The sequence below is a fragment of the Danio aesculapii genome, chromosome 5 (genome assembly GCF_903798145.1).
Source record: "Danio aesculapii chromosome 5, fDanAes4.1, whole genome shotgun sequence".
Taxonomy (NCBI): domain Eukaryota; kingdom Metazoa; phylum Chordata; class Actinopteri; order Cypriniformes; family Danionidae; genus Danio; species Danio aesculapii.
The window spans coordinates 73,981,999-73,995,105 of NC_079439.1; the positions used below are offsets into that span (position 1 = coordinate 73,981,999).

General features: G+C 42.8%; 1 protein-coding gene across 1 annotated transcript; it reads left to right on the plus strand.

Moving 5' to 3' along the window:
* Positions 1 to 269: 269 nt before the first annotated feature.
* On the plus strand, positions 270 to 4,174 carry LOC130228690 (inactive phospholipid phosphatase 7). The gene is made up of 3 exons (XM_056457130.1): positions 270 to 393; positions 1,782 to 2,255; positions 3,260 to 4,174. The coding sequence occupies exons 2-3, from the start codon at positions 1,796 to 1,798 to the stop codon at positions 3,646 to 3,648; spliced, it is 849 nt and encodes a 282-aa protein (XP_056313105.1). The 5' UTR covers positions 270 to 393; positions 1,782 to 1,795; the 3' UTR covers positions 3,649 to 4,174.
* Positions 4,175 to 13,107: the final 8,933 nt, after the last annotated feature.

Here is a 13,107-nt window from a genome sequence, read left to right on the forward strand (position 1 = left end):
AGAACGCCGAACATCAGCAAAATGCTGACCAGAGTACTACTCCCACTACGGCGATGGCAGAGCTCATTAATATTCATGAAGACACGTGACGTTACAGTCGCTGCGTTACTGAAGTGTCTAGCCATGTGATCATACTTATGTTAATAAGCAGTGGCCTCATTCGTTAGCTTCCTGCCACCCATCCAATCAGCGGAGCTACTGAACGCTAATGAATATTCATAAAGCACACGCGCTCCCTCCCCATAGTAGCATCGGTAACTCTGCTTCGAGCGGGTGCTGCTGGTGCTGAAGCTGAGCGGACAAATACACCGAATATAATGTGTTTTCAGCGCGTGAAGTGAAGCTGTAGATCACCATTATCTGATCTGATCTTCATCTCCAGCAGACTCTCAGGTAGGAGAAGATCAGGCTTCACATCACGCCTAAACCTGCGGCTGACTGCAGCCATTGCTCTGTTTGTGTTCTTAAAAAACGCCTTTCTGTCCTTCATTTCATCATTTTGTTAGCCGAGTTAAATCCAACAAACCAAACCATAAACGTAAAATCCCCGAGTAAGATCATTTGTGTGTGTGTGCGTATGTGTGCGTGTGTGTGTGTGTGTGTATAAAACAACGATTAAAGGGCCTAGAAGTGAGTTAAATCCCAATATGAAAACACACCATATTAATATAAAGTACTATAGTGTTTTAACCATACTATAGTAAAGTGTATTACGCTGTATGTATTATAGTGTTTACAACTTTTTGTTAAGGAATGCTGCAGCGCACTGTAGTATGAAGTACTGCTAAACGGTAATAAATACTGTACTATACTTTCGTTTTTACTACAGCAGTATAATAAACCCAATAGTTGTCAAAAACGACTGTTTTCATTTCTGTCAGCTTTGAGTTTAATTACTGAATTTGGCAAAAAAATGTCTATTTTTTTACATTTTCTGGCAAGTAGCCGTGTAATAAGCAGGATAAAGTACATCCTGCCAGTTGTTTTCGCAGAACGAAGCCTTCGGTTTGTGCTTCGCTTTGCGTTAGGGTGTTGATAAACCTGTTGGGCTTTATTGTGTGATAACAAGCTCCTGGATGTATTTTATTCCTTATATATTACATGGCTGTCTGGAATACTTGATTCTGATTGATCAGTCATGGCATTCCAAGGTATGTTATTCCCAGATAACAACCACTGAATCCGGGAACTGAGAATCACCTTGACTGTCAGTGAACACATTGAATAAGAAGCAGAGCGCTGTTGTCCCTACTGAAAAAACAGCTTAAACCAGCCTAGGCTGGTTGGCTGGTTTTAGCTGGTCAACCAGGCTGGTTTTAGAGGGGTTTTGGCCACTTCCAGGCTGGTTTCCAGTCATTTCCAACTTGATATTAGCTGGTCTGGCTGGGATATGACCAGCTAAAACCAACTTGACCAGCCTAGCCAGGCTCCCAGCCGAAAAAAACAGCTATGTCCATCTTAAACCAGGCTGGTCAAACCAGGCTTGTTTTAGCTAGTCATTTTTCAGCCTGACCACCTAAGACCAGGATGGAAATGGCTGGAAACCAACCAGCTAAAACCAGCCAACCAGCTTAGGCTATATATATACACACACATACATGAACATATTCTCTGATGGTCAAAGTGATTCTCAGTCTTCTCTGATGAGTCCGTCTTATTCAGTGGTTGTTATCTGGGAATATTATACATTGGAATGTTACAACTGACCCATCAGAATTAAATGTTCCAGACAGCTGTGTAATATTCTGCATTAATATATATATATCCTCATTCTGCTGTAGGACAGAACCTCAGGATGCGTCTGAACTCGAGTCGCTGTCGACTGAAAGATCGAGGCAGCGGTGCTCTGGCTCGCCCTGAATTTCTGTCCCTGAATGTCCTGCCGCAAAACAGCAGAGGATCCAGAAGAGCGGGTCAGAATAAAGGCCCACAGAGCCCACAGACCCCCCCGAGCGAGGGCTCGCCAGACACAGCAGAGCGCAGGGATGCAGGGCGACTGCCGGATGAGGACTGTATGCTGCTCAACCCGTCCTTCAGAGGCATCGCCATCAGCTCGCTGCTGGCCATCGACATCTGCCTGTCCAAGCGTCTGGGCGTCTGCCGGCACGGCTCCTCCTCCTGGGGCAGCAGCCGATCCGTGGTCTCCCTGCTGGCGCTGACAGGACACGGCCTCACCTGGGTCTGCGGGACGCTGCTGTGTCTCTGTCAGAGCAGCACACCAGCGGGACAGGAGGTCCTGATCAACCTGCTGATGGGTGAGACACCACATCTACACACTACTGCAGCTTTCACTTCTGGGGTTATCTTTATCATTGCCTAACCTTAACCTACCCATTAATCAACCAACAATCAACAATCCTGTGCCTAATCTTAACCCACATTTAAACTTGCTCCTACCACCAAATCTCTGCCTACATTAACCCATCCATTATTCTACCTATACCATCAAACCTTTGCTCAACTTTACCCTATACTTAAACCTACACATACCATCCAATCCTATACATAGCCTCAAACCTATGCATGCCACTAATCTTGTTTAACCTCTCATGCCTAAACTTAACCTTTAACCTTACCTATACCACTAAACCAGTTCCTCACCAAAACCCACCTACAACCCTACTCATTCCAACAGATCTGTGCCTAAATTTACACCACCCTTAAACCTACAAATACTAGCAATCCTATGCCTAACCTTAACCTTACCTGTACCACTAAACCTGTGCCTAACCAAAACCACCTCTAACCCTACTCATTACAAGGTTATGTGCCTAACCTTGCCTTACGCACAAACACACCTATACCTCCAGGGCTTAATTTGTGCTGGACCAAGCGGGATCTGGATCCTCATTTTACTGATCCCCCTCCTCTCTTCACTTTCTTCTGCAACTCCCTAACCCTCTTCACTTTCGTCCAACACCTCTCCCTCCTGTGGTAACATGCCTGATCCGTTACCCTGGTCTGTTCCGGGACCTCGCAATTTACAAATTAAGCACTGTATACCACCAAACCCCTGCCTAACCTTAACCATAACCTTTATCCCTACCTATGCTAAATCTGTGTCTGAGCATAACCCTTCAGCCCTGCTCATTCCAAGAAATCTGTACCTAACCTTAACCTCGGACATGGAGAGTCAATTTCTGAAATCAGTGTTGATCATTGTTTCTGAGTGGAAAAGGTCTGCTTGTCTTGACAGAGACACAGGAGACTCCTGAGTGCCCTCTTCTTCTCAGTGTCCCATCTGTTGTTTCGTCTCCAGGTCTGGTTCTGGATGTGCTGACGGTGGCGGGGGTCCAGAAGCTAGTGCAGCGCAGAGGCCCTTGGGACATCAGCCCTGGGCTCCTGGACTGTGTGGCTCTGGACAGATACTCGTTCCCGGCGGGTCACGCCAGCAGGGCGGCGCTGGTGTCCCGGTTCCTGCTGTCCCACCTGGTGCTGGCGGTGCCACTCCGGGTCCTGCTGGTGCTATGGGCCGCGCTGGTGGGTCTGTCCCGGGTTCTGCTGGGTCAGCATCACCTTACAGACGTGGCAGCTGGGTTTGCATTGGGATTCCTTCACTTCAGTCTGATGGAGACGGTGTGGCTCTCCTCCAGCACCTGTCAGACACTCATCTCCATCGGCACCTTCAGCTGGGCCTCCATTCGCTAGAGCGTCAACAACACTGTGTTTACAGCAGCGTGTCTCAATCCCAGTTCTCACGGGAAATAAACTCATGGAATGTCCGCTTTGCATGGCACTTGTTGTCGAATTAGAACAAACGTATGATGTAAAACATACCAAATGTGCAGTGTGGGGGACTGCAAAATGCTGGATTACAGGAAGATCAGGTAATGTGCATTCACGCATCGGATGCAAATGGCTGTCCCATTTCAGTTCTGGAGGGCCTCTGTCTTGAACGATTGAGCTTTTTAGTTCAGTTAAAGACACCTTAGCTAATTATGGCTCGTTTCCACTGAGTGGTACAGGTTAGTACAGTACAGGTTAGTACGGGTCACCTTTATCAGGCTTGCGTTTCCACTGCTGAAAGGGTACCAACGGTACTCTTTTGGTGGGCGTGGTGTATGACAAAGTTTCAGATGACGTCATTTTCGCTCTGGAAAATGTCTACAGTAAAGCTGTACAGGTCGCTCACATATCATATGAGAAGCTCTTCTCACAAAACAGATGCTTTACACACATCAATACTTGTGTATAAATGTTTATTACTAACTTTACTATGAACATGAGTTGATTATAACTGCAGATCAATGACAGTGTGAAACAGCCTACTGTAACGTCTGTAATTATATTAAATAAATAAATAAATGAACATATGAACACATACAGCCCCTTACAGTCTCCGATATGTTACCAACTACAGATAAACTACACAACAGACATTTCGTCCTTATTTAGGATCAAAAACAACATGAAATATAGCCCAGAGTCAGTGTAAACCTCTCATCTGTGTCTGTAATCTTCAGCAGCACATGTAGCCTCTGTTAGACAGTAATTCCCTCATTCTGAGTTCACAATAGTCCAGAAGATGAAGATAATAGTTCAACATGGCAGTGTGTTCATGTTTGAGGTTGCTGACGCATCATTTGCTGCTGTTTTTTCCGGCTTCTCCTTTGTTTTTTCACGCTTCACTCTTGCGTTTGTTCCTTTTTGACAGGATTGGATATCAAAGCGCTTCAATAATCACGAGCACGTTATTAATGAGAGCTCAAAAAGGTTTGTTATTTCAAATTTGGCGAGATCACAAGCTCTCTGGACAAAGTGAAACCACTCTCACTTTTAGACGGGCTTGTTAAACAACAACAGAACACGGCAGATTCTGCTCTTCTTGGCTTTGTGGCTGTTCATCAAGACGACGACAAGGTTTGTTTGAGCCCGTGTCGACCATGGCTCGTTATTATATGTATATATTATTACGGTGTAATCTCTTGGCTGTGTATTTAAAACATGGCAGTTCCTTAGTTTTCATTCCAACTTGTTGCGAGTGAATGACGTATCTCTGTAAACCAATAGCGTTCAGCTGCGCGTCTAGCTCCGCCTTTTGGTACCCTTTGCAAAGAGTGCCGAAAAAGTGGTACAGTACGGTACGGTTCGGTTTGGTACGCCTTTTGACAGTAGAAACGGCCATAATAGAGTACCGAACCATACCCTACCACTCAGTGGAAACGGGCCATGAAGGTCTCAGTAGTCATGCAGCACACTCCATTCAGAAGAGCTCATCCCCTGTGTGCAAATTATACAGTAGCTGTTTCCATCCACCTATTTTGGAATTTTGCATAAAAACGCTCAAAAGAAACACCAACATGTGCAGACATTTAGAAAACTGTGCATAAAATGTATATAGACAACAGAGCAGGATTTATCTGATGAGAAAAAATGCAGAGAAACGATGATGTAAACAGCTTTAGTGTGTAAAGTGTGCGCATGCGCTTCATCAGTATCTGCACTACAGTGATGTAGTTTCCTCAGATGATTTGACAGATATAAATGTGTGTGTGTGTGTGAGGGTCTTTGTGTCATTAATGTTGGTCTGCAGATATAAATGTGTGTGTGAGGGTCTTTGTGTCATTAATGTTGGTCTGCAGATATAAATGTGTGTGTGAGGGTCTTTGTGTCATTAATGTTGGTCTGCAGATATAAATGTGTGTGTGAGGGTCTTTGTGTCATTAATGTTGGTCTGCAGATATAAATGTGTGTGTGAGGGTCTTTGTGTCATTAATGTTGGTCTGCAGATATAAATGTGTGTGTGAGGGTCTTTGTGTCATTAATGTTGGTCTGCGGATATAAATGTGTGTGTGTGAGGGTCTTTGTGTCATTAATGTTGGTCTGCAGATATAAATGTGTGTGTGTGAGGGTCTTTGTGTCATTAATGTTGGTCTGCAGATATAAATGTGTGTGTGTGAGGGTCTTTGTGTCATTAATGTTGGTCTGCAGATATAAATGTGTGTGTGAGGGTCTTTGTGTCATTAATGTTGGTCTGCAGATATAAATGTGTGTGTGTGAGGGTCTTTGTGTCATTAATGTTGGTCTGCAGATATAAATGTGTGTGTGTGAGGGTCTTTGTGTCATTAATGTTGGTCTGCAGATATAAATGTGTGTGTGAGGGTCTTTGTGTCATTAATGTTGGTCTGCAGATATAAATGTGTGTGTGAGGGTCTTTGTGTCATTAATGTTGGTCTGCAGCTCTCCATGTTTGCAGATGTGAAATGTTGTTGTGCTGATTGTCAGTCTGTCATCACAGTGCTTTAGTATTCTTCTTCTATTATTATTATTTCCTCCAGAACTGTCTTGAGCATCTGTCTGCGCTCCCGTCTCACGCCTCCAGAATCCACCGCGTTCATTACGTTTGGTCTTGATCTTCTGAGGCGTAGCTTATTTATTAGAGGTGAACAAACAGCACAGTGGAGAATCTCAACAGTACAGCACACTCCACTTCTTCTAGAGCTAGAGATGTCTAATTGTAGTTTCTGTAGATCATTTCTGAAACTTTTTAATAATTTATGTGTGTAAATACAACAATAAATGTGAATTGCTTGCGTTCTCACCTCCAGTTTTTCGAATAGTATTCTGTTTAATAGTGAAGTATGCTGGTGTTGAATTATCAGGCCTGTAAGATCACGACTGCTGTGGTTATCGACTCGTACTCACTGAAGATGTAAGACTGCCCACATTTTTGCAAAACCTAATATACATTGCTCAAGGTGTCATTTCACCACAGCCTAACCTAACTTTAGGCTAACAGAGAGCAATATGAATCAAAAATGTACTGCATTATCATAATTAGCACACAAGTGCTCTGTGTTTGAGTGCTTCTCGTATTGGTATCTTATGGAAACTGTGTGTAGGTGTGTATTGTGAGTTTTGCAGAAGTGTGTGCAGGCTCTTGTGTTTGCAGTGAGTGTATTGCTGAAACTCAACTCTCAGTCAGAAATGCTGATTTCACTCAGTTTCACTTCTGGATTTCTGCAGAACTGAGACGTCTGATGGAGGAAGTCTCTGAGAAAGGAAGTTAAAGCATCTTTGTCTTGATGAACAACGGACATATTTAGAAACAGTCAGTTAGTTCGTTTCTTAACTGCTGTATTATAATTGCAAGACCTCACTGCACACATGAACAAATACTATAGTCATTTACAGTAAATACTACACTGTATTCTGATTCTCAATACTACATTCTACTTTCAAACCATACGATAGTAAAGTGTTCGAAGTGATTCTACAGTTGCTATGGTAACACAACAACTATAGTTATTGATCTGTTGTTGTGATTCTACAGTTGCTATGGTAACAAAACTACTACAGTAATTGATCTGTTGTGGTGATTCTGCAGTTGCTATGGTAACACAACAACTACAGTAACTGATCTGTTGTGGTGGTTCTACAGTTGCTATGGTAACACAACCACTATAGTAATTAATCTGCTGTGGTGATTTTACAGTTGCTATGGTAACTCAACCACTACAGTAAATGATCTGTTGTAGTTCTACAGTTGCTATGGTAACACAACAACTACAATAATTGATCTGTTGTGATTCTACAGTTGCTATGGTAACACAACAACTACAATAATTGATCTGTTGTGCTGATTCTACAGTTGCTATGGTAACACAACAACTACAATAATTGATCTGTTGTTGTGGTTCTACAGTTGATAAGGTAACACAATAGCTAACGTAATTGATCTGTTGTGGCCATTCTGCGGTTGATATGGTAACACAACTACTACAGTAATTGATCTGTTGTGGTGATTCTACAGTTGCTATGGTAACAACAAATACAGCAATTCATATGTTGTGATGATTCTACAGTTGCTATGGTAACACAACAACTATAGTAATATAAACAAATGGACTACAGAGTATATTACAATACACCGCAGTTTACTGTAGTAAAAACTAAAGTATACTACAGTATTTTTTACATCAATTAACAAACAGTAGTAGACACAATAACATATAGTATAATACACTTTTAGTTTGGTTCAAAAATCAGTTAAAATCGGTTACTATAGTATTTTTTAAGAGGAACAGAAGACTGGATAATTCTAAGTTAATTTAATGTGCATTTAATGGTTCATTTATATTAATAAAGCATAAACGTGTGACTCCGTCATTACAGTAACAGAACTGTATGTTTATTTCAGGCCGATTCTGTTTCTCTTATTATTATATTTATTGTGTGTGTTGAGTTGTTTTGAGTAGTTATGTGAGTGACAGCAGTGTGTAAAGACACATGCAGTATTCAGGAGATCAGCTGACTGTGTTTATCAGCAAACTAAACACTCGCTATACTGTACTCATTTGTATTTAAATGATAAATAAATGAATGTTTAATGAGGCGGCTGACTGATATGACCTTGTTCTTTCAGCTCATGAACAACAACACTGATGTCGTGTGTGTTCAATTCAAGTGTATTTGTATATCACTTTCCACAATAATCACACTGCAAAAATATCTGCACATATCTGAAAAACCCTTAAATCAAGAAACATTTATAGACAAGCAAAACATATCGTCATGTTTTACGCAGTGGATGCCCTTCCAGCTGCAACCCAGTACTGGGAAACACCCATACACACTCATTCACACACACACACACACACACACACACACACACACACACACACACACACACACACACACACACACACACACACACACATACACACACTAAAGCCAATTTAGTTGATCAGTTCCCCTATAGTGCATGTGTTTGGACTGTGGGGGAAACCGGAGCACCTGAAGGAAACCCACAACAACGCAGGGAGAACATGCAAACTCCACACAGAAACACCAACTGACCCAGCCGAGGCTCGAACCAGTGACCTTCTTGCTGTGAGGCCACAGTGCTAACCACTGAGCCACCGTGTCACCCTAGAATGATTGTTTTGCTTAAGGATGCAGAAGTTGTTGTGTGCTGTTGGAGTGTGTGTTGAAGATCTGCTGTAGATTACAGTATCAGTGGAGGACAGAAACACTAATCAATCCTGCGCTGTGTGTGTGTGTGAGTGTGTGTGTGTGTGTGTTACGGGTGGAGACTCAGCACACAGACATCACACACACCTCCTTCAGTATGTGGAACAGAATAGAATAACTCTGGGAGATCGTGTGTGTGACAGAGAGAGAGAGCGAGAGAGTGTGTGACACCAGTGAGGAAGTGTGCTGGTTTCCGCTGTGAACACACACACACACACACACACACACTCTGACTGGATGAACATGTGAAGGAAGTTCCTTATTGGTTATAAAATATTGCTTCTTACTTTTAAAGCTTTAAATAATCGAGCTCGTGTTTATCTCACCACCTCGCTCTTAAAGATCTCCAAACTCAGGGCTTCTGGTAGTACCCAGAATAGCAAAGTCAAGTAAAGGAGGTCGAGCCTTCTCATTTATGGCTCCTAAACGCTGGAATAGCCTTCCTGATAACGTCCGAGGCTCAGACACACTCTCGCAGTTCAACACTAGATTAAAGACCGATCTCTTTAGTAAAGCACACACACAGAGCATCACATAGCAGTATCATGCATGAGTGTGCTCCGTGTAGGTGAGTGGGCTTGACAAACCACCTGTAGGACACACTCCTCCTGTCTTAATGCACCAGACACTGTTAGAAATACTCATACTTTACATGTTCGTCTCTATGTTTGCTCATATAACTGCTGTTTTCATTTATAGCACTGTTTATAGACACTATGAACAGCAGCTACGCTAATTATTCTCTGTATTCTCTATTTCCTCCTGGGGATACTCATCCCGAGGCCTCTACTGAGTGTGCAGCGTCATTGATGCGATCCCAGACCTGTGAAGAGATGATGCCAACAACAGAGCACTTCTAGTGGTCTCCATAATCCTGGACCAGGCCGTATCCTGAGCAGATGCTATAGTGGTCTTGGAGGAGTGGAGAGCGTGAGACTGATCCCTGAAAGACCCCAGTGACAGACGAATCTCTGCATTGATCCCATGGGCCAGCCGGTGACCTACTCACACCTGCAGTTCTCCACGATGGACGTCCAGCATTCTCCGGTGCCTAGACTGCAGCTCTGCACAGGAAGTTTGGCCAGAATGGTGGTGTCCAGCTGATCCTGGTTTCTCTCCAGGTTTTCTCCTTCACTTTGGTCAATCGGTGAAGTTTGTTCCTCCACTGTCTCCACTGGTCTGCTTGGTTTGGGTCTTGTGTAGCTGCTCATGGATGGATTTGCTCTTCAGTGTTTGGATTTTCAGCAGTGAAGATTAAACCACACTGAACTGAACTTCAGCTCTGAACACTGGACTGACACCGCTTCAGTTTACTAGAACTTCTGTGTTCAGCTGCTGCCACACAATCTACACTGTAGAAGCGCTAGAGAAATACAGATCAATGACGTATGTGCAACGTATTTATAGAGTGTGTGTGTTTGGGGGGCGGGGGGGTTGTTGTGCTATGTATCTTGGGGGGGGGCAGGGAATTGCACTGCGGCGTATGTGAAGACAGGTGGGGAGAGAGAGGGGTGCGCAACATATCGGGGGGCAGGTGAGACGTGCGATTTCCAGTAGAGTATCGTTGGTTTGCAGGCATCAGGGAGTTTCTATACATATGAAGGACACTCCTGGATCTTCCGGGAGACTTGGGACGTCTGCAGAACTATATCAGGGTGTCTCATGCAGCACTTAATGTGAGGTTGCACAGTTTATTTGACTCCTGATATCTGGTGTGTTTTAGCTTTCACCAGCGCATCAGGTGGCAGTCAACTTCAGGATGTGACTCAAGTGCTTGTGCATGAGCTTTCTTTTATTTATGCTCATTACAGAGAAAAGCTGATCACAAAGATATGTGGTTATGGACACAGTGGCTGATTTGGATGAATTCATACGATTTCATTCCTACAATTTAGCAAAATTTGCTTATCCACCAATGAGGGTTGGGTTTAGGGGTGTGCCTGGGTGCCACATACGACTGAACCCGCACGAATTAGCCACTACACTGACAAGACGTAAAATAGTTCTGTTTCCTGTTGAGATCACCTCAGTGTGACAGTATAGATGAGGGCTTTCTGTCTGAGATGGCTGTCAAACTGACGCTGATTTAGGCTGCTGGATCGGATGAAATGAACAGTTTGCTATTGGAACTGCAGATTCTTTTATTGAATGATTGCAGCTCATCATTATACTTTACAGAATCATCTCGCGGGCCGCATTATATTCGTTTGTGGGCTTGATTCGGCCCACTTGCCTCACGTTTGACACCCCTGGTTCAAACCAACACAATCTCACGCCAATTCGTAACTTTTTGATTTAGTGGCTAATTCATACAATCTAATTCGTACAATATAGTACGATTTGCTCATCCCCCAATGATGGTTGGTTTAGGGGTGGGGTTAGGTGCCACGCCTCCTTTTTAAAATCGTATAATTTCGTACGACTGAACTCATACGAATTCATACAAATTAGCCACTAAACTGACCAAACGTAAAATACTAACGCTTTCTCGTGAGATCAGGCTGTTTAAACAGATACTAATCAGCAGCTCAACAGCACCATTGTTAGATTATTTTTCTTGTTTCAATGTAAAGCTCATCATTTAGACTATAAAAACAGGACTATATATTCTGCTTGTCTAGAAAACGCTTCTTGATTTACAAATTTGAGATATTTGGACTTGAAACAAGACAAAAACTCTAAGAAAAGCATTTTTGCAGTGTAAAATAAAGTTCTGTGTACAAAATAATTTATATATATATATATGGGTGACGCACTAGCGCAGTAGGTAGTGTTGTTGCCTCACAGCAAGAAGGTCGCTGGTCAGTGTGTGTTTCTGTGTGGAGTTTGCATGTTCACCCAGTGGTGGTGTGGGTTTCCTCCGGGTGCTCCGGTTTCCCCCACAGTCCAAACACATGGTACAGGTGAATTGGATAAGCTAAATTGTCTGTAGTGTATGAGTGTGAGTGAGTGTGTATGGAGGTTTCCCAGAGATGGGTTGCAGCTAGAAGGGCATCCGCTATGTAAAACGTGCTGGATAAGTTGGCGGTTCATTCCGCTGTGGTGACCTCTGATTAATAAATGGAATATAAGCGGAAAAGAAAATGAATGAATGAATATATATATATATATATAAATGTTAAATTTATTTAAATTCTTCACATTAAGAGTAACTGTACACTAGCAAAGTAAACACTGATGTTATGCAGACTTTAAAGTCCTCTTGAAATGAAAATAAAGAGTCAGTATCAGTCTGAAGGATATCTATAATCTACCCACATGTAGCAGATATAACCCTGATATAACCATCGTCTCTTCCTCCTAAATGAATCGAATGCTGCGCCCTAAACGTATGTACTTGTTTTGTGAAGGAAGAACATATACTTTTGAGTGTGTAACAAAAGAGTATGCAGGCTGTCATCGAATAAACAATAATGTACTGTGGTCAATATCAGAGTGTGGACTGTGCTACACTTGCTAAACCATCCAGGAACCTTTGGCATACTCTTTCTAACATACTACGATTTGGGACATACTAATCCTATCTTCAAATACTATTTAGGATGGAGAGTATGCGAATTGGCGACGCAGCAATTGTTTTTGTGTTTGTCGTCACCTCATACTTCAGTTTCCCATCAAACCTTCTGACCAATCAAATGCTCTCTGGTGTCTGGCATGCCCCGCCCCCTTGTTTTCATTGGCTGATGCGCTTGTGCTCATCCACTCTCACTGGAAGAGCTGTGAGGATAAACAACACACTACTGACTGATTTTCAACAGGGGGAGGAGCTACTATATGCCCCGCCCTCTCATCATGATGACATTACGTCAAACATCCAATAAAAAAAGAGCACTTGATGACAACTTTAATATGAGATTAGTTGTACACTAGACGCTCTTCTGTCAAAGGGAAATGTGTGTGTCTGGTCATCATGTGTGCTATTATCCTCATGTTTACAGAAGTGTGTGTGTGTGTGTGTGTGTGTGTGTGTGGTAAACATCAGTGAATGAGCACAACAGTGATCTGCTGTCGGTGACAGGTGAATAAAGCATCAGTTTCACAGCGTTCAGAAGAGCAGCAGTGTTTCGGACACATCAACAAGCACTTTCCATTCAGGCACTTTTATTTTAGACTCATTTGCAGACTGCATTAGCA

What these genes read in the sequence shown, in the direction of transcription:
- LOC130228690 (XM_056457130.1), top strand. Translation starts at nt 1,796, where the DNA reads ATGCGTCTGAACTCGAGTCGCTGTCGACTGAAAGATCGAGGCAGCGGT. An exon ending in CCTGATCAACCTGCTGATGG is followed by an intron (nt 2,256 to 3,259) that starts GTGAGACACCAC and finishes TTTCGTCTCCAG; the next exon opens with GTCTGGTTCTGGATGTGCTG.